The 26,890-nt window shown below is 39.4% G+C and overlaps 1 protein-coding gene across 1 annotated transcript in view; it reads right to left on the bottom strand.

The window, feature by feature from the left end:
• PARD3B (par-3 family cell polarity regulator beta) overlaps positions 1 to 26,890 on the bottom strand; it is a 617,867-nt gene that overhangs the window by 50,646 nt on the left and 540,331 nt on the right. The window contains exon 21 of the mRNA XM_074967987.1: positions 17,680 to 17,815. Within this exon, the coding sequence (XP_074824088.1) occupies positions 17,680 to 17,815 (136 nt within the window). The remainder of the gene's footprint in view (positions 1 to 17,679; positions 17,816 to 26,890) is intronic.

Here is a 26,890-nt window from a genome sequence, read left to right as displayed (position 1 = left end):
TGGAAAAATTGGAAAGAGTCCAACAGAGGGCAACAAAAATGATTAGGGGACTGGAACACATGAGTTATGAGGAGAGGCTGAGGGAACTGGGATTGTTTAGTCTGCAGAAGAGAAGAATGAGGGGGGATTTGATAGCTGCTTTCAACTACCTGAAAGGGGGTTCCAAAGAGGATGGCTCTAGACTGTTCTCAGTGGTAGCAGATGACAGAACAAGGAGTAATGGTCTCAAGTTGCAGTGGGGGAGATTTAGGTTGGATATTAGGAAAAACTTTTTCACTAGGAGGGTGGTGAAACACTGGAATGTGTTACCTAGAGAGGTGGTGGAATCTCCTTCCTTAGAAGCTTTTAAGGTCAGGCTTGACAAAGCCCTGGTTGGGATGATTTAATTGGGGATCGGTCCTGCTTTGAGCAGGGGGTTGGACTAGATGACTTCCTGAGGTCCCTTCCAACCCTGATATTCTAGGATTCTATGATTACTTCATGGGCGTTACCCCAGGAGCCAACATTTGAAATGCAGGTATAGAGCCAATATGTATAACTTTAAATACAAAGGTTTCAGAGTAGCAGCCGTGTTAGTCTGTATTCGCAAAAAGAAAAGGAGGACTTGTGACACCTTAGAGACTAACCAATTTATTTGAGCATAAGCTTTCGTGAGCTACATGCATCTGATGAAGTGAGCTGTAGCTCACGAAAGCTTATGCTCAAATAAATTGGTTAGTCTCTAAGGTGCCACAAGTACTCCTTTTCTTTTTACATACAAAAATGATACATGCATACAGATAGCATAATCATAACTAGCAAATCATAATCTTTTCATAGACATCTTACTCTACACCTTTGTACAATATTTGCTGCAAATATATAACAGTGGTTGCAACAATGATCTACATGGACATATTTTAATCAGATAAAATCACAGTAAGCTATGGCTCTGTCAACTGTGATAGCTGCATGGTACTTTACTGGAGACGTCTAAGAAGAAAAAATGATAGGCTGGTTGCAAATAATTTCCCAAACCTGCCAATTCTTCTGAAGAAAACTGCCCCCAAACCAAAAATTATGTGAATATGCACACATAGATTAAACCTGGTGAACAAATATCTTAGGGCAGCAGAGGGTCTTGTGCTGGAATGACAAGGCCTGAGTTGTCACGTGCCAGCGAGTGTTATCATGAACTGACTGTTAACTGGGTATTTGGAAATACTTTCTCGGATTTACCTACAAATAAGTGGTGGTACTAAAAAAGAGTATGGCCACAAGTAGACAAGTGGTTTCTTTCATGCTGAGAATGAGACTACTTTGCAAACGGTAGTCTCACTTCTTTTGCTCAGGAAGGGTTTCATTTCATTCCTCCTTGTCCGCACTTGACTTGACTTATGGTCTGTTCTCTGAATTCAACATAAGTTTAGGGCTAAGAAATCTACTTAACCAGGAACTATTTGGGCTATGCCGTTCAATGTGGGGGGCAGTTAGCACTTCTGACATTGGTTGGGTATTTTTTGTACACAAACAAACCTCTAAAAATCTATATATTGACATAGGGAATCCATTAAACTGCTCGGTGCAGGGACTGTCTATGTGTTTGTACACGGCCAAACATGAAGGGGTCCCGGGCTATGATTGAGGTCCCAAGGCGCTACCACAATATAAATAATAATAATTCTCTTCCCATAACTCCCATGCTCCTTTTTTGGGGAGATCGCACTCTGGATGGCATTCTACTTCTCTGTTGGGTTCTACCTTGCCTATTTGATAGGTCATGAATTCCCTGGTGAGCTACTGGAGTTCCCTGCTATGTCCTTTCAGCTTGTGGTTTGTTAGAATGGAGTTATAATCTAGTGTAACACAGCTTTCATGCTGACTGGAAACTGCAGCTTCCACTGAACTACACCAGGGAGGGCAATGATACAAAGCCACTACCTGGGGTGGGGTAGGACAGGCACATGTAGGACACACAGGACATAATAATAATTATACTCACCTCGCTCACAAGGGTGATGTAAGACTTAATGGGTGGGACCCAGTGCATGAGTCCTTAGACTTTCAATGAGACTTGTGATCCTAAGTCAGTTGGTGTGTTTTGAAAAGCCCACCCAATATCTGCTCAGCACCCTAAGATCTTTGGACAGAAGGCTGAAAATAAGCATAGTGTGCTATATGCTTTGCTGCTTAGTACATTTCTTGTGATTATCTGTTTAAGAGCTTGCTCCAGATGCTTGTCTGAGCTCCCTTCTCAAAGCTCTGCTTTTGTCTGTGAGCACTTCTAATCACATAGGGTTGCCATTCAGCATGCAAAAAGGAGCCAGGGTAAGAGGAATTTGCTCTTTGACCTGCAGGTCTCCCCTCTGCTGAGACACACTTGGTTTTTGTTTTCTATTAGATGAAAACTGAGAAAAACTGAAGGAGGTAAAAATGAATTTGTCCCCATCTCCCTCTTGATGTTTTGTGCACAGGTCAAAATTCGAAACTCACCACTTTTACCTTCAGCATTTTAACCATTCACACAGCTCTAGTGACTGGACATTTTGAAAAACAGCCATTTGACTTGATACATTTTTCTTTTCTAGTCAAAGTGGAAGAAAGGGTGTTATACAGGGAGATGGATTTGCTGAACTCAGGGAGTTGGCCTGGGTGGCCTAACAGGTCTTTTCCACCCCTGAATTTTATGATACCCTCATTACTATGTCTTTCAAGACCTTCATCCAGCTCTGTTTAATTTTTAAATCAAAAGGCAAACATTTAAATTTAAAAATTCTAACTGTGTCCCTAGTTCAAAAGAATATTTCTGATGTTTTCCTTACATACAGAAAAAGGGATGTATTTTGGTTTCCTGGTTTTGCAATGAAAGTTGAAACAGTGATTTTGCGTTATTATAACACTCATCATTTCTCCCTCTAATTTGGATGGTTTTTAATAAAGCTCCATTGATTTCACTGAAAGAAATCCCTCCTGGCAAAAGCAGAACACACACGCTGATTGCTAAATATGCGGCAATTATCATATTCAGCAGCACACTTTAATATCTTATTTATAGATGTATCTATCTATAATTTGCTTTAATTAAGTTGCATTGATTTTAATGACAGAAGCAGTCCTCAAAGAAGGGGCGAGTGTTATATGATCCTATCAATACCGCTCTGCCATTGTTTGGACATAGGATAGCACCTTCAACACTTCTCCGTTGTATACTCTTTTCTTTTTCAAGTGGCTGTGATGACAAACCCAAATGAGGTTCAGTGGAAAACCTCAGAATTGCCTCTATTTGACTGAGATCATTTTGACTTCCCTAGTATGTGCTAAACCTACATACAGGATCGATATGGAGAATGAAAAAGGAATCAATGTTTTCTATGTGCTCATGGAACCGCACTATGGTTTCTGAAGAATTTCCTGCATTTGTTTCTATTTTAGATTAAATTTGGGGGGTGTAATTTTATATTTGTGTCTTAAATTATTATATGATGCCCTGAATATCTTATGTTGGGTGGGGAGGCAACTAATTCTTAGCCTTAGCATCTCCTTGAGAGCTCAAAATAATGAGCAAATATTTTAGGGACCTGATCCAACAAATGGCCGCGTGCGTGCTGACCTCTGTGTCTGCACAGAGCCCCAGGCGCAGGGTCAACGCCTCACTTATTTTTAAATTAATGCTCTGTGGGCTCAGGCTTATAAGGTGCTGAACATTCTGGACCTGATCCAGCAAAGTACTTAAGCACATGCTTAACTTTAAGCACATTTGTAGTCCCATTGATTTCAAGGGGACTACTCACATGCTTAAAGAATTAGGTGTGTGTTTACATGCCAAATCCAGGCCAGAGTATTTAGCACTTTGCAGGATCAATGACTACGAGCGCCTACCAAAAGCACAGGAATACCTTCTTTGCCTATTATTTTTTGACAATGTTTGTCATAATTTTAATAGCATCAAATTCCTCTTGGCAGAATCCTGAGAACTGAGATACACCTGCAGCTCTCCTCAGGCTCACTTCCTTCTTTCAGTGAAAATATATAATTAAAGCAGGAAGCATAGATGTTTCCGCACACACTTAACCACCATTCTAACAGTGGAGAACCTATGTCCAAATTAATCCACAGGGGCTATGCGGATTACCCCTGTTGATGATCTGTCTCAAACATTTTTAGGACAGCAAGTAATATACTGGAATGTCTTTAAAACATTACCTCTCACGATCTTAATCTATCACCCACTCTTAGTGTGCATACATTTTTCACACAGAGTGAAAAATAAGCGCTAGTTTTCTAAATCACTGCATTTCAGAATACATCAACATTAATTTTGTGAGAATTATCCATTTTAAAGAATTATCCATGTTAAAATGCAAGGGCATGATCTCAAAGGAAGAACTTCAAGGCAGCGATGCTAGCACATTTTCAGTTTCTGGTCATCATTTTTCATTCACTGATTATCGCTATAAGCGTTGATTAATAGTTATGTTCATGCTGCTAGAATGCATTTCCCTTGGGTGAAGAAAACATTCTTGTATAAAGAAGAAAAGATAATAATCACACCATCCTTCCTCTTTCCCACAAAAAAAATGCACAGAGACAGGCACATCAGAGTTACTGATGATCTTGGTTTCCCTGGTTAGTGGTTTCGAACAGTTTTGCTTAAAAGATCAGCCAAAGCAGTCAGAATATTAATTTGACAATCAGCTTGCTAGACAATTAAGTGTTTCTTAATCTCATGAGCCTTCTTCTTTTGTAAAAACAAACAAACAAAAAGAGATATAAACAATAGGGCTTAGATAGTAGTGTTGCTGATATACTATAATTTTGTTTGTCACTATCCCTCTCCCTTATCCCAAAACCATCATGAAACATCAATGACAACTGTGCATCAAACTTGAAACTAGTAGGGCTGATTAACTTGTATTTGTTTTTTTCTCCTCAGTAAGGCCCTAGCTCTTACTCACTGAGGTGAACTTGTGATTTAGATACAGAGAAAAATTCTTTTTAAAGACAATAGACTGAGGGACTACAAACGCAGAGTGAACTTTAAAAGGGAAACAGGCTGATCCTATACGGTGGTTGTGTTTAAAAACATGGCAACTGCCGTAGCGAACTAGAAAACCTGATCTCATCATTTGCCGTATCCCCTATAACTAAGTATAGAGAATTCAGCAAAGGGGGAGATGAAGTTATCTAAGGCAAAACTAAAAAAGGTTTTGAGCGTAGCCACTCTGAGTGGATATTCTGTTTTCTGAACCTCTGCTCAACGATCCCCTGGTCCCAGATCCTTGAGAGCTATCAGTTTCCTCTGCCCATGCTAAATTAGATCATTTCCTGGCCCGTGACTTTCTCCCTGGGTGGCTTTTCTTTCCATTAATCCTATAATGTGTTTTTGATAATTCCACCTCTTAATTGTCTTTAATGAACACCAGATTGGTGGCATCCTCACTCACAATACTTACTACTCACGGTTAAAACAGAGAAGCAGAGACCCTTCAACTAGTAACAGAAGAACTTTAACCCTTCCCTCCCCACCCCCAACCTCAGTAGAGAGGCGGATATCATATTCACATTGTTTCTTCCTCAGCCAGTAGGTGCATTTCAGTTACTTTAACATGGAAACAGATCAATTCACATAGTCTCATCCCAAACCTCTGAGAAGAGGAGCCATTTAACTTATGATTAACTTTTTTGTAGGGAGGATTGGGGGGAAGCAGCACAGGCCATCTCCCTTTTAAGTATGTTACAAAATGCTGTGAGCCAGTTCTTCCCATCTTTTCAAAAATCTACCTTAAATCCAACTCTTTGTGTTAGCCTAGGATTGAGAGGAAGCCCCTTTTGGCTCCTCCCCAGTCTCGCATTCTTTGCTTTTCCCCTCACTGTAATTAGTTTACAAGACTACTTATCCACATGATTACCGCTTTTAAATTACAGTCTTCTTTTCTTTTACTCCAGTTCATCATCTTGCATCATTTTGACTGGCTATCTGTGTACCCAGTTCTATCAGGCATTTTCTCATTATGTTATCTCTTCATATAAAGCATTTTGAAATACAGTACTTTATATGAGACACACTGTATGGAGTAAATTGAATTGAATTTTTTTTCTCAAAGTCAGGGGCTTGCAACATCTTTCTTCACCTAAGTCAGCATAGTTCTCAGCACCCAATACCAATATGCAATGGCTACTCTTTGCAGCACATGCATTACGAGGGAAAATGGGATTGTAACGTCAGAACCTGGGGAGCAAACAGGAGAGCATCTCAAGATTTATATTCATTATGGTGATGGCAGGCTAAAGTCTCCAGTCCAGCTTTTGTAGTATTTAACGATCAGAATCTGACTCTGATATACTGCCATATCTGCCTGCATCTGGTGTTGATGCTGGATGCGGGGGTGGTGTATGTGTGTTGGAGAGGGAGGGAAATAGCAGGGCATGGAACGAAATTGCAGAGCAAGTGGTGGAAATAGACAGTGAAAAGCTTCCTACAGTTAGGCAGACTCACAGGGGAGAGAAAGCCTTTCATTGTCTATAAAATCTTGCCTTGCTGGAGGTCCTCAAGAGTAGAAGGGGTAGCCTAGAGGCAGTAAATCTCTCACTTGTATTATTACATTCTAAACACTTAGCTACTATACCAACCAGTGCACTACCTCAGGGAAGAAAAAGGAGGTAGAGGGGGAAAAACAGAAGAAAAAAAGCAAGCAAGCTAGCAGATAAAAGTGGAAAACAAACCCCCTCCACAATCCCGCCCCTCAAACAGCTCATGTTAAAGAAAACAGCAAACAGTTATCATCAAGTTGTTAAAATTTAACCCCAATTCCTTCTATTGTGATTTAACAGCACACTGGAACAACCTTCTTAGAATTTCAATGGTTAGTCTGCATCACCGGGTATTAAATCCACCTTAATCCTGTTAAACACCGATATGACTAAAGAGTCTCTCTCTCTTGCAATGGCATTATGACAAAAGCTCTCCACACTGCCAATTCAATCTGTCTAAAAAAAAAAATCCCTGGATTAATACTGAGCAAACTGCATCAGCACGAGCAGGTTTCAAGAGCAGTTGCTTTCCATATGCTCTGGCATCAGGTTCTTTTGGATCCTGTGGTACCAGTCTGCAAATGCTACAGACATTGTTTCTCATGCTTGCAACTGCTGTTGGGTGGCGACCTTCCTTGCGTGCTGATACCAGTTGAGCAGTTGGTATAGTTTCTCTGTGATCTGGTACTGTCTGTTGTTTGCTGGTACCAGATGGATACCAGATGGGGTATTGTGGGCAATGCCTTCCCTGTGTTCCAGTCCCGAAATCACTGCCGAGAGGGTCAGTCTTGTCAGTTAGTGGACTCCTAAATGGCACTTCAAAGCAGAACTCTGAAAAATCTCAACATCTGTTCCTTACTCCTAATGACCTTAAAAAAATGTTATAGTCATACTTTCCTTTACCCAAGGAGTTACAATACATCTGCAGGAAAATACAACCTTCCAGCAGCTTGCAGACATCAAACTCACTCCTGGCTAATGGCAGCTCCAGAAGCTACCACCTCAACTACTACGGTCAGGACTGAATGTGAAGTATAATCAATATATTCCTTTTCTGTGATAGTGCCACAACACAGAAGTTCAGAGATACAGTAGGGCAGCTTTCAAACAGTATTTTTAGTGGCAAAATGGAATAACAAGAAAACAACAACTTTTAAGTGCCTCTGAACAGTATCAGGGATACCTTAATACTGAGCACAAAGCATGGAGAGAGAAGAAAAAAAAGAGAGAAAGCAGTGGAGGAGATCTGTTATAAGTATTAATTTTTGATTTGGGTCTTTCAAGATGTTGACCTGATTATCAAACTGGAGACAGAAGTAAAAAGGTCAGTTAGTGGTTCTGAATGCTGCATACCACAGTTACTTCCAATGCCATTTTGTAAGATTTTTTTCTAAGTTTACTTAAGAAAATACAGGCGCGCTTAGTTAAATTATCTATACACTCAGCACTAGAATGATGTCTGATGGAAAATATAGCATATCAGAAAATATAGAAAATCAGCACATCAAAGCATATTCCCCACCCCCAATTTGCTTCATAGAGAAGTTATGATAAACAGGTTATGTGTTCCCTAAGGTTACCATGGAAACTCTTTCTTTTCAGGCCATCATTTACAAAGGTAAAATCTGCATTAAAATATGATGGAATTTGATTTTTTTTTTTTGTTAGACTCAAGTGGGGTCATGCTCCCATACAGTATAGCTATTATTTCAAACTTGGGAACATATGTTGAAGGGAGAGATCTATTAATCCCTGCAAGCACCTGGGTGACCAATTACAGTTTAATTGCTAACTTGACAGGTATCTCCCTGGCAAATTAACGGAAAAATACTTTGAAAATTAGCTTCTAATGCAAATAGAAATGTTAATGTGGATCTGCTAGTTGGTAGCCACCAAAAAGTACTTTATTAATTCCTGTGAAATCATTCCTCAGGAAAGGCGGAATTTAGATTGTCAAAATTTCTGTTTTGCTGACGGCAGGACAGAGACGTAGGGCAAGGTCATGTACTTTGGATGATACATGTGTATGAATTTTTTTGGAAAATATGTTGTAAAATTACTGTGCCTTAAATGTAATTCAAGTAGAGGTATCCACATTGAATAGAAGCAATAGTGTCTGCAGGGGTCAGGCTCTGCTTAGCTTGTTTTGAATGACCTTGGGTGACATGGGACTTCTGACATTGACTTCACCGGGGTCAAGATTTCATCCTGATCTTCATCCGCTGCTGCTGTGATTTGTTCTTGGGAATAGCTTAATGTGTAAAACTTACTCACTCTGTTCTCAGATACCAAAGGCCTCCATGTCCCAAAGTAACTACGCTCACATTAATTACAGATACTTTCAATAACCTACAAGGGGGCACATCTAATAGCCTGCTGAATATATGATTATTTTGTTCACAATAATACGATGTATAATAATTATGACAATCACTACTTTTGGCACAGCAAATATAATGCTGAAACGTTTATAGGTAGAACAACGTTCTCATGATCAAAACTGGACTAAACAGAATGTCAGCAGAAATCCTGGAATATCCTCTCTTTTACACAGTCACACACACAACTAGCAGATACTGATGGTATTAATACAGAATTTAATATACTATTGGTAACGCATTTGTGGTGACCTAGCACTTCAAGGTTAACAGATTATACACCACGATCACCTGGGCCTTAATGGAGGAGGTTATGGAACCCATAACCTTCTGCCCCAAAAAGCATTCAATCCTCTACCACTTGAGTTAAAGGAGAATTTCATTAGCTATTGCCAGTGTGGGACATAGGACATGAAATTCAGCAGCAATGTAGTGGCTGTGATACATATACACATTAGTTAGACCATTATTTACATCACAACAATAGAAAAAAGGTAACAAAACATAAACTGCGCATTTGCCACACTAATTGCCCAATAAATAAATGGCTGATCAGCAAGTACCATAAAAACACAAAAACCAGCTTAACATCAAAGTTGATCCCTCAGATCAGGTTACTTTGAACAAGTGTCTGTTATCATGACTCAGACAGAGTCCTTCTTTGTACTGGTAAATTCCTAAGCACAGAGACTTTACAAAAAAAATCCAATTTACTAAAGTATACATGCACATAAAAAAAAAGATTTTAAAATTAGAAATGCAAACACAAAAAGAATTAACTAAGACTCTTTGCAGAGCTCCTTAACGCAGCACATTCACTAGATGGGGGAATGATTTTTAATTAGATGTTTGCAGTGTTGTGGTTGTTATGCTGGACTCAGGCTAGGAGAGACAAAGTGGGTCAGGTAATACCTTTTATTGGACTAACTTCTGCTGGTGAAAGAGACAAACTTTTGAGCTTCACAGAGCTCTGTGGAGCTTGAAAGTTTGTCCCTTTCATCAACAGAAGTTGGTCCAATAAAAGATCTTACTTCACCCACCTTCTCACTCTTTTCATTACATCACATTTTTAGCATTAAGGGGTCAGTGCTCCTTTTTCCAAGCTCCCATTGACAACTAGAGTTGGTCACAAACATGTGGACTGAAAATTGAAAAAGAGAATAGGTCTTGGACAAAAGAACCAAAGTCATGAAATGCATCAGCCTGACCTGGTAAATGGAGTTTTCTTCTCCCATTTTTTGTACTGTATTTCAATGCTGTCTTGTTATTAGATTAGCATCTGCACTTCAGACCTTACACTAGGAACTAATAAAGTTATCCACCCAATCTCTCGGTGTCTGAGTCACTGACTTTATTTTTCATTCTAAATAATTATAACAATGTCGCCTGTTTGTTGAGAAAAATCAAGCCTCTATATATTCATAGATAATTGCTTATACACAACATCCAGCGATACATTCTAATTACTTTTCACATCTTTGCTGTGAAGAAATCTTGAACTCTCTAGTGTTCTCAACTGCCTGACAACAACATACCCACGCTACTTTCAAAGCTCAGTGCTACTGGACTTGTGGCCATGATGTAATTTAACAAGCAGTTCTGCTAATGCATTTTGCAGTGAGCATTTCCTTCAGAGAAACTTTAAGGAAATACATCTTATAGCTTATGCTGTAACATAAAAAAAACCCCCCAAAATCCCAAACCACACCACAAAAAACAAAACAAAAAAACCCCACAACCTCCCAACTATATAGATATATCATAAAAAGGTCAGTCCAAAAAATTAATATTTTGAAAATATATTTTAAAATATCTTCAGTAGTCACATATTTAACTATAGCTATGTTATTTTACAAATGAGAGAGCTGTACTTTGGCACACTCTCAATGAAATTGTTGCTCTGCATGACCCATCTCATTTTTGGCCTCTGCTTTATTCCATGAGCTAGGCATAAACCACTGTGGGCCGCTGCACTGAAGTTATTCTGAAAGCTGCCTTCAATTACCTTAAATGGACAAAGTTTTGAAAGTCCTTACTCAAAACGTCTATTGATTTCAGGAAGTTTTCCTACGTAAGGACTGCAGGGATATGGAACAACATTTACCTTCTCATTCAAAGTAGCTAGGTAATTTTCTGGATCTTCTGTAAGATATTTTAGGGAACTTGACAGATCAGTATCACATAAAAATGAAGACATACAATATAGAGAGATTTGTATACAACACTGCAAGAGTTAGAAGCCAAAAATGTCAATTTATTTTTAAAATACAATAGATATTTAATATTAAAAGTGAAACCTTTTGCAACTCCTGACCATATGGGGATCTGACTGAGCCTTGATTTAGATCTTTCAGACCCCAACCCAACAAAATACTTAAGTACCTGCACAGTCCCACTGATTTCAGGTGCTTAAATTTAAGTGCTCTGCTGACCAAGTCCCCATTCCAGAAGTAAGAAAAAGTCCCTTAATAGTGGCCTGAGGAAGAGGGAGATCATTTTTAAAAGGAAGTCTACTTTTTGTCCCCACTGTAGTCAGAGTTGTGAGCAGCTATATTTGATCCTATGGTATATGGGGCATTGACTTGCTGGAGGTCAGGAATTAAGCTGTCATCCAGGAATACATTTCTGCAAGGGAAAGGGAAGGTTCAAAGAGAGAAATACTAGCTCTGACAACTTCTCATGAATGCTCAGTGTTAAAACCCTAATCCTCGTTCACTTTCCCTATGATTCACGCTCTCTCACATATGAGGCCAGCCTGAGAGCTGGCATATTTATGAGTGTGTGCACACACGCTCATGTGTGTAGTGATTCTTAGAAAAGCCAGCAGGTGGCTAGAAAATTGGAAAAGCTGGACTAGAGATGGTTTGCCAAAATAAAGGAAATAATTCTCAAAGAGCCAGCTACCTTACCACTCAGGTAAACCACATTGCCCCACTAGCAAATACAAACCCACAACTAAATACACGTAGGTTCAAGCTTTTAAAGGGCCATTTTTGTATGCAGAAAACTATGCACCAAATTACATGCAAATGCCTGTTGAGCACACAACTGGCAGTAATTGCTCACACATCCCATGGCATAATCACTTATTCAGTAACTCCACTGATCATCTAAATCACCAATTAGATGTTTGTTTCTGATGTCCCTTAAAGATTTCAGCTAAGTGGGTTAGTTTGTACTTAAAAATTATAAAATAAAACCTCTGGGTTTCTTTATAATACATCAACACATGCGGCAGCAGCTGTCATGTTTTTTGTGATACTGTGCTCAAATTCTCAGTTTGAGAGAGACGAGATGATCATTCACTAACTGCAAGAGACGTGACCACTGCAGCATGTGTTAATATATAAAGTTCTCCTGAGTGTGCTGGGAGCTCTTTAAAGATGACTTCATCCATATATACAAGAGGCACTGCTGATGTATCAAAGTAGTAGTCTTTTACAGCAGTAAGCAGAGGAAAGAAACAGGATATTATTTGCTTCTATTTAAATCATTTACTTGGCGACGTAACAGAGAAGCTTTAATATTTGCTCCCCTCAGACGCCAACTTCTACATTTAAATATTGTGAAAAGCAACATCTTGATTTTCAGAATAAGCGACACTACGTATTATTGGAACTCAACATAATTTTTAAGGCATGTCGGCTACCCAGTGGAGTTGATTAAGATGCTATGTAAAAGTATTGCTTCCCTTGTAAAGAGAACTTTGACAACGTTAGCTCAGAGACATCAGTATTTCAGATTCAGCTCTGATTTAGATATTTTGTGCCTAATTCAACCTTGGCATAACTAGGAGTGACTCCAAAGAAGTTTATGGAATCACTCACGCTTACCACTAATAATGGGTAGATTTGGGTCTCTTTGTGTGTCCTTTCTGGGGAACAGTTTATTTTTCACATGAGGTTTGGTTAAGATTTCACCACAACAATCTTCCCGCATCCCCAAAAAATCAGAATCTCATTGCTTAGTCAGAGCAGATGACATCGTTTCAGAATTATCCCAATCCAAACTCTTCACAGGTCCGACAGAATAGAAGCATTGGCCAAAGGAGAGTTCTTGATTGGTAAAAACACATTTTAATAGGAGGTTTTAATCTTCATTAGTCATATGATGCTTTCGTAACAGCACAAATGTTTCTGAATGTTAGTTTTCAAAGTTGCTCTAGTCTAAATGAGTTTTCTTTTCCCCTAAAAAGAATTAAATGTATTCAACTGAGTAGTAGTCAGCAGCCTTTCAGAAAATCTGGAATTCATAGGAGCTCTCCTATGGTTTCCCATAGTACATAAAATTGTCATTTCTCCCATTGCACTAGAAGACAAGAATGTTATTATTCTAGAAGCTGGAATTTTGGTTTTTAACCATGATCCAACACAAACGTTTGTGGTTTTTGGGAACCTAACCTGCTCTAAACTCAACATCCTGAAGCTGGAATTAATTGCTCATTAAAACACAAAGAGCTCCCTTTTCACTCCAAAGTAAGTATAGAACCTTTTGACACATTATGGAAAAATAATGCAGTTCTCAACCTTCCTTTTCTCTGTTTGGTTTTTAGGTTTGGACCTTTGCCAGATGCACAATAAACTGCTTGGCCTTTAACACAAAAGGGTATGATTCTTCTTTTCGTTACCTTAATTGGGAACTGACAAAACTCACTACATTACAAATTTGCTTCAATCAAAACCTGTTGACAGATAATATATTAAGGCCTAATGTACAGATCTGAGTGGAGATCAGATAGCTGAAGAAAGGATTTTTTTCCTTTCATTTTTGTCAACGTACAAATCTAATTTGCAAATGAGGAATAAAAAATTGTAAGATCTGCTGTATATAAGGTATCTTATAGGATATCGTCAGGCTGCTACAGTTACCTACAGATGAAGAACCACGCTCAATTTGTAATGAATTATACGCAGTCCCTGGAAGAACATGAACAAAATAAGGCTGCAGGAAGAATTTAATGTCATAGTGAAGACAGGACTGAGGTTTTAAATAACAGGATTGGTATGAAATCTGTGAAACAAACCAAGTAAATCCACAAATAGGTTTTTTATTCTTAGTTTTTTAAACTCTCTCTCTCTCCCCCCCCCACACACTTCATTGCTTTGATTGAACATTCATTTCCCCCCCTCACATTTTTGTTTTTGTTTTCTTGTTTCAGTGAAGCAATGGGAAAGACAGCACCCATAAAATGTGCCTGCTGTAACTCCCTCCAATTCCTAAAGTGACTGTCCTAAGTTCCTATGGCCCATCTCTAACAAAGTTTTCCTAGGATTTGATCAATAGCTCACTTTAAGTCAATGGGACTCTCTAACGGTCTTTGATCAGGCTCTTAAAGCAATATTTTCATGAAAACGTGCATTATTTAACTGGTGGGCTATTAAGACTTATACATACGTGCATGCACGCACTCACTGACAGGAGAGCCAGTACACTCCAATTATACATCCCCACTGTTTCCAGTGGATTTCAGTTCTTTCAATGAAAATAAAACAGCCGCCATTTTTTTCTTGGAAAATATTTATACTTTACAGTCAACATCTCTCTTTCCTTAGCTGGGCCGAGAGAAACAAAGATGTTTCACTTTAAGCCATCTACCCCTTGTGAATCTGGCTTCTCATTTTCCCCCAGAATTATGAAGCTGGAGAGAGAGAGAGACACTAAAGAGTGCAAAACCAAACAACAACCCCAAAAAACAGAGTAACTGGAAATAATTTTGAAGTTTTATGCTAGATAGAACAAACCGTGCCATATAAATGTATCTCTTAGACATACTAAACTGAATTATTCAGCTGTTCCTTAGAAAAAGAAAAACCAGTCTGAGAAAGAGGGAGAGCAGAAAAAAGAGCGAGGGAGCGACAGAGCAAAAATATATACAACAACAAATGAGAAGAACAGAGGAGAATTGAAAAAAACCTGGAGATTGGGGGAGGAATGAAGAGAGACTAGCAAGCTTATTTAAAATGAATTTTTGACCTTATTTTTAAAACATTTATGGATCCCAATTGCCTGTCATGAGATTATGTTCCCTTACAATGCTGGCTTTTCAGCTGGCTCTGCACTTTAACTTGATTTATCCCATTTTTTAAAAAGTAGATTGTTAGAAATACCCTTTCCACCAGAAATTCTGTCCCATTATAGTGTCAGCTAAAGGCCACTTGTCAATGTCAGCTTTATAAGATAGAAATGTGTGGCGTGAGCTCTCAGACTTATTTTTTGGAGAACAAGCCCTGACGTCCATCTCTGAACCTCCTGCTTGGCTGTGGATAGTGTCTTCTTAAATTATCTTATGTTATTTTTCAATTTATCTGAATGTTTCATTAGATGGTGTACAGTGATTACAGCAGCTGCTGTACATTAGCAAGACATCTTAAAGGAAAGCTGGCTTAGGTATCATGCTGACTGACAAAAGCATAGTATTAAACTTATCTAGTATTAAAAATACATCAGGAGGCCTCTCCTCTTCTCCAGCTGTGAGAAGAAAAGCCCATAAAGCCCATAACAGCAGGATTTCCTCCTGCTCAGCTGCCTGCTACCTCTTTAGGGGAGAGATCTGACAAAGTGGAGACTAAAGTAAGTTTTTATTTATTTAAAGTGATGGAATTAGTCATCAGATTTCCTCAACCTCTGTTCACCAGTAAAGAGACAATCAGTTGTTGCTCAATCTGTGTTACCATAATGCTGCCAGGGGTCAGTGTTAAAACCAGCAGTGTAAGGGCCCTAAATCAGAGGGCTGCTCTTGAACTACCAACAAGTGTGAGGAGAAATGGCCACCATTTTTCCTGGACCAGAATATGGTGCAATACCAAACTGGGGATGGAGAGATTGTGGCAGGCAGGAGATTTCACTCTCGTATCCTCCCAGTTGTTGGTACCTTTTAGAGAAGGTCAGGCACTCAAGGCCTTTGAAACTTTACAAGCGACTTCGACTGGTGGAACTATTTAGGTATTGCAACAAACTTCAGCCATGAAGGTAAAGTTAAAGTTTAGAGCAGACACTATATAGCAGGTCTTCCTCTCAACAAAAACAGTTAAAAATTCATGACTTAGAAAGAGGAACAGAAACTATCTTGATGCCTCTAATATTAATCAATCTAAGACTGAGAGCTTTAAAGCTCTCTCGGGTGCTTTGATTAAGGACATCTTGCCTCACAGGAAAAACGAAGCTTTGGAAAATCGGTAATCTTTGGGCATTACATTTAATAGAAAAGGCTTAAAAGGGATTACCTACAAGGGACCTTCGTGAATCTTTGGAAATTATATTGAACCATAAATCTGAACCTCTTCCGAGGGGTAATAAAGCCTTATCAGTTTCAGATAAGAAGTGGAAATCCTCAGTCTGCTTTAGGCGCATCATTGGCCAGGTCTGGAGTATCTGCCAAGACGCTGATTATTTCTTTAGCCTCTGTCTTGGATAGATAGATATATTTTATTTAGATTATAAATTTGTAAAAAGATTTTTTTAAAACCAAGAATGGAAATTTAACAGATTCCCAAATTTGGTTCACAACCTTCAAGCCCACAGAATAAAGTTAATTGCTCTAAGGGATCTTGCTGGGGATGATATTTCTGAAATTAACTTAGAAAAATAATTTCACGCATGCGTAATATACAATTGTGATTGTGATACAGCCATGTTTTGTTTTTTAGGAACACAAAGCACAGTAACTGAAGATTTCAACTTTTCATTCAAAATGATAGTCTGGCAAGTCTGGGGAATACTGGAGACATTGATGATGCTAGTACTTACAAAAATTCAGTTATACTTGGGTTTTAACAATTTTTAAATTGTTACGTTTGTTTTTTAAAATGAAGTTTGAGTTTAGTTTAAATTGCACCACGTAGTGCAGCATGCCAGAGATCTGCATGTCTGAACATTGATTGGCCTTATTTATTTTTAGAGACCGAGTGCAACCCTGAAATTCTTCTCCAGGCAGAACTCAGAGAGCTGCAGGACCCCATAATGGTCTCCTATGATATTAAGACATTCTATATATTTAAGGCATCAGAGGAGTCAGGAGCACTGGAGTCTATTGCTGGCTCTGTCCCACACTGGCAAGGTATGCCCTTGGGACAGTCATAGCACTTTGTTTCCCAGCATCCCTAGCTGTAATATGGGGAAAACGGAATTTTCCTGCTAGACAGTTGTGTTATTAGACTAAATTCAATCCTATTGGTAAAGCACTTAGAGATCCGCTGAGTGAAGGCTCTATAAAAGGGCAAGATATTAATTTTTTCACTTAAAACATGAAACTAGGAGAGGCAGGGGAAGCGTTTGGCCCGGACTGTTAATGGCCCTGGCACGGGTGTGCAAGTGGAGGGTGTATGTAACCTTGCCCCCCAACACTTGCGTCTCCTCATTCCCATGCAGCAACCAGGCACAATTTGAGTCTGTGTTCTCCTAATCCCCTCGTCACCCCCAAAGAGAAAGAGCAGGATGAGCAGAGGGACCGTACTGCATCCTGCTAAGAGACCTAGTGTCACCTTGTGTGCCTGAATGTTTCGGGAGGAATCATGCTGGCTGGGACCACGTGCAGCGAGTTGCCCCGGGGATGGTGCAAATCTGGGGCCGGTGCTTACGTCTAACAGTGGGTGGACATGACAGCATTGGAAATGACTCACTTTAGTAGAGTTTAAATTATATAAATGATTTGTTTGATGGGCTGGAAGTTACCCAAATATTCATGTTAAACTGATACAGAGACAAAGTATCTGGAAAACGAAAACAAAAACAAACCAGCCGGTGTCTTCTGCAAGCTTTTCCTTTGCTGGCTAGTATTTTGCTATGAACCTACCCAGTGCTGATCATAATCAGATGGCCATGTTCTCATCTCATCATCCTCGTATAAAGGTAAACCGTCTCGCCTGGCTTGATGGTATTCCTTTCGTAACTTCTGGATACGGTCTGCATTCCCACCAGCTGGACAGCCACTGGAAAATAAAATTATAAATTACATATGTACAATCCCCACCCTCCACATAATGCTGATACCAATGTGATAAACGTACCATGCAACTCTGACCCTCTGCACATTCATTCCTGTGAACAATGACAAATGGCTCCCATACTTAAACAAACAATAATAATAATAATAATAATAATAATAATAATAATCTACCACAGAAATATTTACTTTTTACTCCAAATATGAAATTTTCCCTGAAATAGCATTTGGCTGAGGTAAGTAGCATTCAGACCTGGAGCAGTATAAGCTTTCTGGTCTGACATTTCATGAGCTATCAAGGCTAGGAACAAAAAAGTTCTATACCATAAAAAAAGACAGGAATCCCACTCTCAATTACAAAAAGAACTAGGGTTCCAGCCTTGAGAAATGGAGGGTACGGGGGGACACGAGAGAGAGAGAGTCCAACTATAAAATGGTGATATTATTACATACAGAAGAGTCGCATCTGGTACTTTTAAATGTTTGTAAAATGTATTCGACCCTAATACTGCAAAGACTTACACATGTGCTGAACTTTATGTACTGAGAATAGTCGCAATCAAGTCAATGGAGCGACTGACAACGCGTGAGTTCAGCACATGCACAAGTATTTGTAGGATTAGGGCTGAATACATTTGACAAACATTTAAAATGATCCGCTACTACTTTCCCATATATAATAATGTCACTATTTTATAGCTTGACTTCCCCCCCCTCTATTTCCCAGGGTTGGTACACTAGAAGCACTGTCTGCATACCTATTTTTAGAGCACTAGCGCAAGCCCCGCTAGTCCGAGTCTATGGAACTCTTCTAAAATAGTTTTTCTGTAACATTTTGTATATGGAAAATGCAGACTACATGGCAGAATAAAGGTTTTATTGGCATTTATTTGAGACATGTGCCTAATGGCTCTGCAGTATGGTGGACACCCCAAACTCCAGCTCATAGGAACAAAACCTTAATATTGAGGCACATAATCATATATTCTCTTATCCTGCAACCTTAACTCTTCCATTTTGTGTGTATGCAAAACAATACAGATGCTAATCACATAAGCACATGAACCATGCATGGGTGTGCCAGGGCACAGTGCAGGGAATCTTCACCCCGATATATGTTAAAGACTGTATTTGGCACTTTTTCTTTAGCAAACCAAAGAGTCAAACCAAATTCACCTGCAGTTTGCAGCGATAAGATTCAACAGGCAAATATAAGCTAAAGATGCTTTAGAAAGAAAAGTTTCAGAGTAACAGCCGTGTTAGTCTGTATTCGCAAAAAGAAAAGGAGGACTTGTGGCACCTTAGAGACTAACCAATTTATCTGCTTATGCTCTTATCTGCTAAGGCTTATGCTCAAATAAATTGGTTAGTCTCTAAGGTGCCACAAGTCCTCCTTTTTTAGAAAGGAAAGTTACTCATTTAATAAAGGCAGACCTCAGCAATGTGCCCTATTTTATCCATAACATATAAACAATAAGCATAGCTTTTGAGGGGAAAAAAATCCTGATTTTTCTATCAACACATTTAACAAGATCCTTGCTTTTTAAGGCCTAAGTCCCCCCCTTTCTATTGGGAGAGAACTTCGAGCTGTGCTAGTGTAACATAACACAGTCTCACTGACTCTGGAGTAACGTGAGATGAATATGATGCCTTCTCCAATGCTCATGCAACAGTTCCGAATTTCAACTTGGCTCCTGACAATTATGTGAATATATGAACCACATTCAAACTCACCAGATGAATTCAATCAGTGCTGTGCAAATATCGCATACATAATCTATTAGTTTACCCCAAAGAAACTGAAGCATTGAATTCAGACAGAATGAAGTCATCAGTAATAAAAAAAAGAAACTGATAAGGCAATATTAAAAAAAATCCACAATTTTCCGACATTTGTGGGGAAGATCATATGTTGCCTGTAAACTATTCTCCCATCTGCCTATAAATACATAATTAAAAAATATGGGTTTGATCAGATAGCAGTTCTCAAGTAGGAGAACAGTGGAAGAATACCAATTCAAATGCTTAGGATGCATGTCTGCTTATGCTGAAAAGAAGCCTGACCTTACAGAAAAAATATAAAAACAATATCCCCATCAAAGTCAATTTATCTTAAATAAACCCACTGGAACTGCTCATTTAGGCTTGTGAGTGAAGGAGACTGAACTATTGCAGGAGCCCAATCTACATTTTGATGGTCACCTCCTGAAAGAGCTCGAAATGACCACAGACTTCACCGCTTACACAATTTAGTGCATAGTTAATTTCATTGACTTAGCTTCTCACCCAATAAGCTCTTCACACTTAGAGTTATACAATACACCTGATCACACACATTCACACAAAAAATTTAAGAAGGCTGGGGAGTTGTCACCTGTCAAGAAAAGATTTCAAGTGAACTGCCTACTCCATACAAAGCCGGAAGACTTTGTAGCAGATTTCAGAATGATTTTCATTAATTTAATGCAACTGAATCAGAAGTGGCTGAGGCTGGCGTGAATCACAGAATCACTGAAATGTAGGCCTAGAAGGAGTCCCCTACACTGAGGCAGAACCAACTAAGCTTAGGCCACCCCTGACAGGTGTTTGTCCAGCCTGTTCTTAAATACCTCCATTGATGGGGCTTCCACAACCTCTCTAAGGAAGTATGGGCTAGATGAATGCACTATAAGGTGGGTAGAAAGCTGGCTAGATTGTCGGGCTCAACGGGTAGTGATAAATGGCTCCATGTCTAGTTGGCAGCCGGTGTCAAGTGGAGTGCCCCAGGGGTCGGTCCTGGGGCCGGTTTTGTTCAATATCTTCATAAATGATCTGGAGGATGGTGTGGATTGCACTCTCAGCAAATTTGCAGATGATACTAAACTGGGAGGAGTGGTAGATACGCTGGAGGGGAGGGATAGGATACAGAAGGACCTAGACAAATTGGAGGATTGGGCCAAAAGAAATCTGATGAGGTTCAATAAGGATAAGTGCAGGGTCCTGCACTTAGGATGGAAGAATCCAATGCACCGCTACAGACTAGGGACTGAATGGCTAGGCAGCAGTTCTGCGGAAAAGGACCTAGGGGTGACAGTGGACGAGAAGCTGGATATGAGTCAACAGTGTGCCCTTGTTGCCAAGAAGGCCAATGGCATTTTGGGATGTATAAGTAGGGGCATAGCGAGCAGATCGAGGGATGTGATCGTTCCACTCTATTCGACACTGGTGAGGCCTCATCTGGAGTACTGTGTCCAGTTTTGGGCCCCACACTACAAGAAGGATGTGGATAAATTGGAGAGAGTCCAGCGAAGGGCAACAAAAATGATTAGGGGTCTAGAGCACATGACTTATGAAGAGAGGCTGAGGGAGCTGGGATTGTTTAGTCTGCAGAAGAGAAGAATGAGGGGGGATTTGATAGCTGCTTTCAACTACTTGAAAGGGGGTTCCAAAGAGGATGGCTCTAGACTGTTCTCAATGGTAGCAGATGACAGAACGAGGAGTAATGGTCTCAAGTTGCAATGGGGGAGGTTTAGATTGGATATTAGGAAAAACTTTTTCACTAAGAGGGTGGTGAAACACTGGAATGCGTTACCTAGGGAGGTGGTAGAATCTCCTTCCTTAGAGGTTTTTAAGGTCAGGCTTGACAAAGCCCTGGCTGGGATGATTTAACTGGGAATTGGTCCTGCTTCGAGCAGGGGGTTGGACTAGATGACCCTCTGGGGTCCCTTCCAACCCTGATATTCTATGATTCTATGATTCTTGGAAGCTTATTCCAGACTTAACTGGTCCCACAGTTTGAAAGTTTTTCCTAATATCTAACCTAGATCTCCCTTGCCACAGATTAAGCCCATTACTTCTTGTCCTACTTTCAGTGGAAATGGAGAACAATTGATCTCCGTCCTCTTTATAACAATTCTTAAAATTTTGAAGACTCCTATTAGCTCCCCCCCATAGTCTTCTGTTCTTAAGACTAAACATTCCCAGTTTAAACCTTTCCTCGTAGGTCAGGTTTTCTAAATCTTTGAACATTTGTATTGGTCTCCTCTGGACTCTCTCCAATTTGCCCACATCTTTTGTAAAGTATGATGCCCAAATTGAACACGGTACTCCAGATGAAGCCTTCCCAGTGTTGAGGAGAGCAGGACAATCACCTCCGGTGTCTTACACACACATCCCAGGATGATATTAGCTGCATCACATTGCTGCCTCTCATTCAATTTCTGATCCACTCTAACCCCCAGATCCTTGTCAGCAGTACTACCACCTAGCCCGTTATTCCCCATGTTGTAGTTGTGCATTTGGCTTTCCTCTCCTAGTACTTGGGTTATTTGGGCTTTTGTTGCCTTGGAAGAGGACTGTGACAGTCACACAGCTGGAGGGTTGAGCCACATGACCCCCTGGGAGAGTCAGTAAACCCTGGCTGAAGCTCTTAAGGGAGGGTGCTAGACAGAGAATCTGCACCTCAGAAGTGTGTCTAGGGCCCTTAAGAGATGGACAGTGCATGGACTCTGTTCAGATTCCAGAGGCCTAAGACAGCTGGGGATTTAGTGGCTGGATCCCCTCACAGACGTCTGAGCGGCCAAGAGGGGGCGCTCCACTAGATTTGTGTCTCTGCACTTCTTTAAACACACTGCAAAATTACAAACAAATGTAGCATGTAAGGACTCCGCTGAATCATTTAAAGACATATACATATATTTCTGAAAGGCAATGAACATTTTGTTTCCAGTGGGTTTCCTAAATGCATTAATATTGCAAAGCTTTTCTTCTCAGCCACTTACCTCAGGATGTAATTTTACCCAGTTGACTGGCAGCCTATAAGCAACTTGTGGTTACATTTAAATTTTTTTTTCAACAATTATGAAAAATGAATACTTGCTGAAGCTTTCATTCACAAATGAATAAAATACAAAACTAATCTCATGTTGATTCAAAAGAATGGGCTGAATCTTCCATTCACTACTATTATAACACAAAACTAATTATATCATAGCTACTGAAAAGAATTTACTGCCTTGAGCATACATATAGAATACAAAGAAACACAATACACCACACTGTAGATTAGTACTGTTCATCTATGGTACCTCTCATTTAAGAAGTCAAGACCAAAGCATTTCAAAGGATACAATATGGTGCCAGCATTTATTTCCCTACGCTGAAATGTTAAGTTGTTTATCAAGGTGTTTTAGCAACCTCAATAAGAGGAGGGAAGAGAAAAAATGGTTGAAAAAATGACAAAAAGAAGAACATCCATAGTCAGAACATAATTCTACAATATTTCAACGTCCATCTTTGTCAGCCAAGAGAAAGAGAGTTTAGGAAGCAACGAGCTTTTGTTATCGACATCTGCACTTGAGTAAATGAATGATATTCCAATAAAAAGCTTGTCAGAAAAATTCTCATTGACAATTCCAGAACCTGCAAGATAATAGAATATCTTCAAGGTTCTTAGGGAGACAGCTCAAATTTTAGGAATATACGTCAGGCACTGACAACCAAATCTGGGAAATATAAATCTTTATGGAAATTCCATGAGCTTGATGGACTCGGCAGCACTTACTTTTCTGATCTGAGCAGGAAGGTACCTTGTGTGTATGTACTTACAGACTTCACCAGTGGAAAAGGGGCCACGCAGGATGCTTCATTTGGCAACTGTGAAATGCTTGTCAGATCCTGGGAACAAAGTCTGTGATTCTGCCTAACCATTTGAATGGGGATATATTAAGAGGTCTGTGTATAGACAGGTTGATAGACAAATAGCAGATAGATACAGGGAAGTACATATATCTCTCTATACCTAGAAACGTGCACAAATACATCCCAAGCTGCATGCATACACAGATGATTAGAGAAAAACCAAATTAGAGAGAACTTCATTTATAAAAAGAAAAGGAGGACTTGTGGCACCTTAGAGACTAACCAATTTATTTGAGCATCAGCTTTCGTGAGCTACAGCTCACTTGATGAAGTGAGCTGTAGCTCACGAAAGCTGATGCTCAAATAAATTGGTTAGTCTCTAAGGTGCCACAAGTCCTCCGTTTCTTTTTGCGAATACAGACTAACACGGCTGCTACTCTGAAACCTTCATTTATAAGTTTAAGTCTACATACTAAAATTTCTGACGAGCATCCTTGAGTCATAATTTGCTCTACAATACCGAAAGAAAAAGTCATAAAAGTTCCTCAGCTGCACATACGTGGTCACCTTTCAACTCGGCAGGGTAACATAAAAGCACTACAACCACTTCTGTCCAAAAGGTCAAAGACTCCTCAAGCAGCACATGACCATCATTTGTCAGGATGTAAATTGAGCCCTGCTGACCTTATAACATTATTGTTGACCCTTTGACATTAGAAGCTTAGTGGATAGAAGGCAGATAATATTCTTAGGCTCCTGTGGATTAATTTTTTTTTTAAAGTTCTCTTTCTTTCCTATTCTTACCAGGGCAATTAGCTGTAGAATTAAGCTTTTCCTGCTCAAACCAGCTGACAATGTGTTCACAGGAACCTCGCAGAATTATCTGAAGACTAAGACGGATAGATAAGTTCTATCAAAACTGTTTATAAAATCTCTCTCTGTGACTGGACATGAAGCATCTATTTATTGTCCCCTCCTTTCTCGTGACATGCAGCACCTCTTCCTATTTGTGGTGGCTGATGGCCCAGCCACTCAGGCGAGGACCATCTCTTCATTCAGGGCCACATTTTGTCTCCATTCCTGTTCCTTTTACAACCTGTAGCTGGCTCTCACCGTGTCACATGAGAATGGGAAGTCAGCCTCCTTTTGCCTTAGAAAAACAAAGCTGGCATACTGTAGGGTTAACCTCATCATGGGCAGGTATAAAAGAGAGAGACATATGTAATTCCAATTAAAACAGGTTATTTGTGATCAAATGGGAGGGAAAGACAATTTTTCAACATTTCTTGTGCATAACAAGCATGTATTCTTTGTGATGGAAAGTGATTGTTTTGTTCTGCTCAGCTGAATATGCCTGTTAAGGGAAAGCAATCACCAGATTTTAATTAATTAAAAAAAAAAAAAGGTGGCTTATAGCTCAGTCTAGCTAACGGTAATGCCTGAGTTTCTGGCATGTGAACAGTTTACTTCTGTCTTGTTGGTCTGAGATGTGAATGTGTCTCAGAAGGGTTAGGAAGAGCAGAAAGATTAGGGACTCGGGTGCTGACAACAACTGAACTCTCCATAAACAATACACAGTGAAAATAATGAAAACCAGACTTTCCTGGTATTGTCAGTAGCCTCTAGACAATGCAAAAGTTTCTGGTTTCTTCAGTAAAGATGATATCAATTATGCGTTTTATCCATCATGATAAAGTCATGTGCTAGGCATAATTGAGGGCCTTCTCTCTGAGGTAATTTCTTTTGGATTTATAAGGCAAAGTACTTAAATTGCCTTTTTTGGCACTTTGTATTACAAGCTGATTTTATTCTTTTATTTTACTGAAGAAAAGCAGCTGGCATATTTGCAATGTATAGGTCACACCAACACAGAGTGCACATTTTCAACCCTCCCACCCCATTTACAGCAGCTTTAACAATTCAACAAAGCAAATGCTGAATATTAAATCATTGCAAGGAAATACAGTTACATTTCTTAATGGTTATCACACCTGTATGCAATTGGCAACTAGTTTTTTTTATTTGCACACTACTGCACTACTAAATTTTATTTGCACTCGAGTTTATTAACCTTTTTTTAAAAAGGCAGAAAAATTCAATAAAACACCTTGAAGACTTCTAGGAAGAGGCCCTCTCGGAGGCCACTTACTACAAAAAACAAAAGCAGGAGGGATACTGGGTGACAATACACTGAAGCATTAATTTCTGAGCTCCCATGTGAAGTAAGAGATTGAGGATCAGAGAGCTCAAGCATAGTGAGCAATGCAATCCACATCCTAAAATATATTTTGATGAAACCAGCAAACCCAGGGCTGTTTTTATCTATTATGTCAAAGAAAGCACCTCTCCAAGTTATTCACAAGGGACTACGTTCTGCTCTGTTACACACATGCAAACCCATACTACTTGCAGAGTAGCAGGAACTAATTCACTGTGTGGATTCTTTCTACAATACCTGGCCTAAGTAGAAAATATTGTACATTTAAAACGTCACCAGTGAAGTTCCCTAAACTTAAAATTACAATTCACTGAGTTTGTAACCCCGTCGAAGAAATAAGGTACTCCTCTCTTCTTTAAAAAAAAAAAAAGTATTTATACCCTGCCCAAAACGTCGGGGGGTGGGGAGGGCGGAAGATAGATCATATGGTCAAAATGCATCGTTATTATAAAGTGGGTTTTTTAATGGATGATCACTACTGGGATAACATTAATCTAGTATTAGGACTTTTACGGGAAAAAAAAATACAAATGTAATTTATCTCTTTAACTGTCAGCTGCATTTCTAGAGCTTTAAAGTCTGTAGCTTCCAGGGGCCTTTTGTCTTTCTGCCATAGCAGGAATATCTTGGACAGCTGTAAGAGCTTCGTAAGCTATCTTTCTCAAAATCCATTAGCTAATTCAAGGAACCTAATTAGAGCTGCCATTTTGATGGAGCATACTGAATGCTTAGTACAAACTAGTAACACCATCAATGTTTATTAAAAATCACAAGAACCAAAGCTCTCAGTTCCATATAAATATTATTAATGGACAAATACATAGTACTTATTAAAACACATATGGTGTTAAATATCTATACAAATATACCTACACTAAGACTACACACATGACCAGATGGAAAAAATATATTCATAAACACTGAAAAATGGAAGTAAAACCTAAGGACTATTTTATATAAAAACTGTTGAAAACTAAAGTTGCCTCCTTTGGTGACATCTGTATGTGCATTAAAGAAAGCAAAGCAGGCTAAGAATTATCTAGTTCTCATGTTTTTACTGAGCGGCATGCTGATATTTTGGAAAGAATTTTATGCTTCCCTCAAGAATGTTCCCCAGCTGGAGCCATTTTCTAGCTTCTCTTACATCAGCCACTCCAATTGCCATACTGTGCAGACATTTACACATAGTCCAACACTGAACTGGTTAGGGCATCCAAAGATTTA

The sequence above is a fragment of the Natator depressus genome, chromosome 11, assembly GCF_965152275.1.
Source record: "Natator depressus isolate rNatDep1 chromosome 11, rNatDep2.hap1, whole genome shotgun sequence".
Taxonomy (NCBI): domain Eukaryota; kingdom Metazoa; phylum Chordata; order Testudines; family Cheloniidae; genus Natator; species Natator depressus.
The sequence above is the reverse complement of the archived record's forward strand: the minus strand, read 5'-3'. Positions and strand labels throughout refer to the sequence as shown.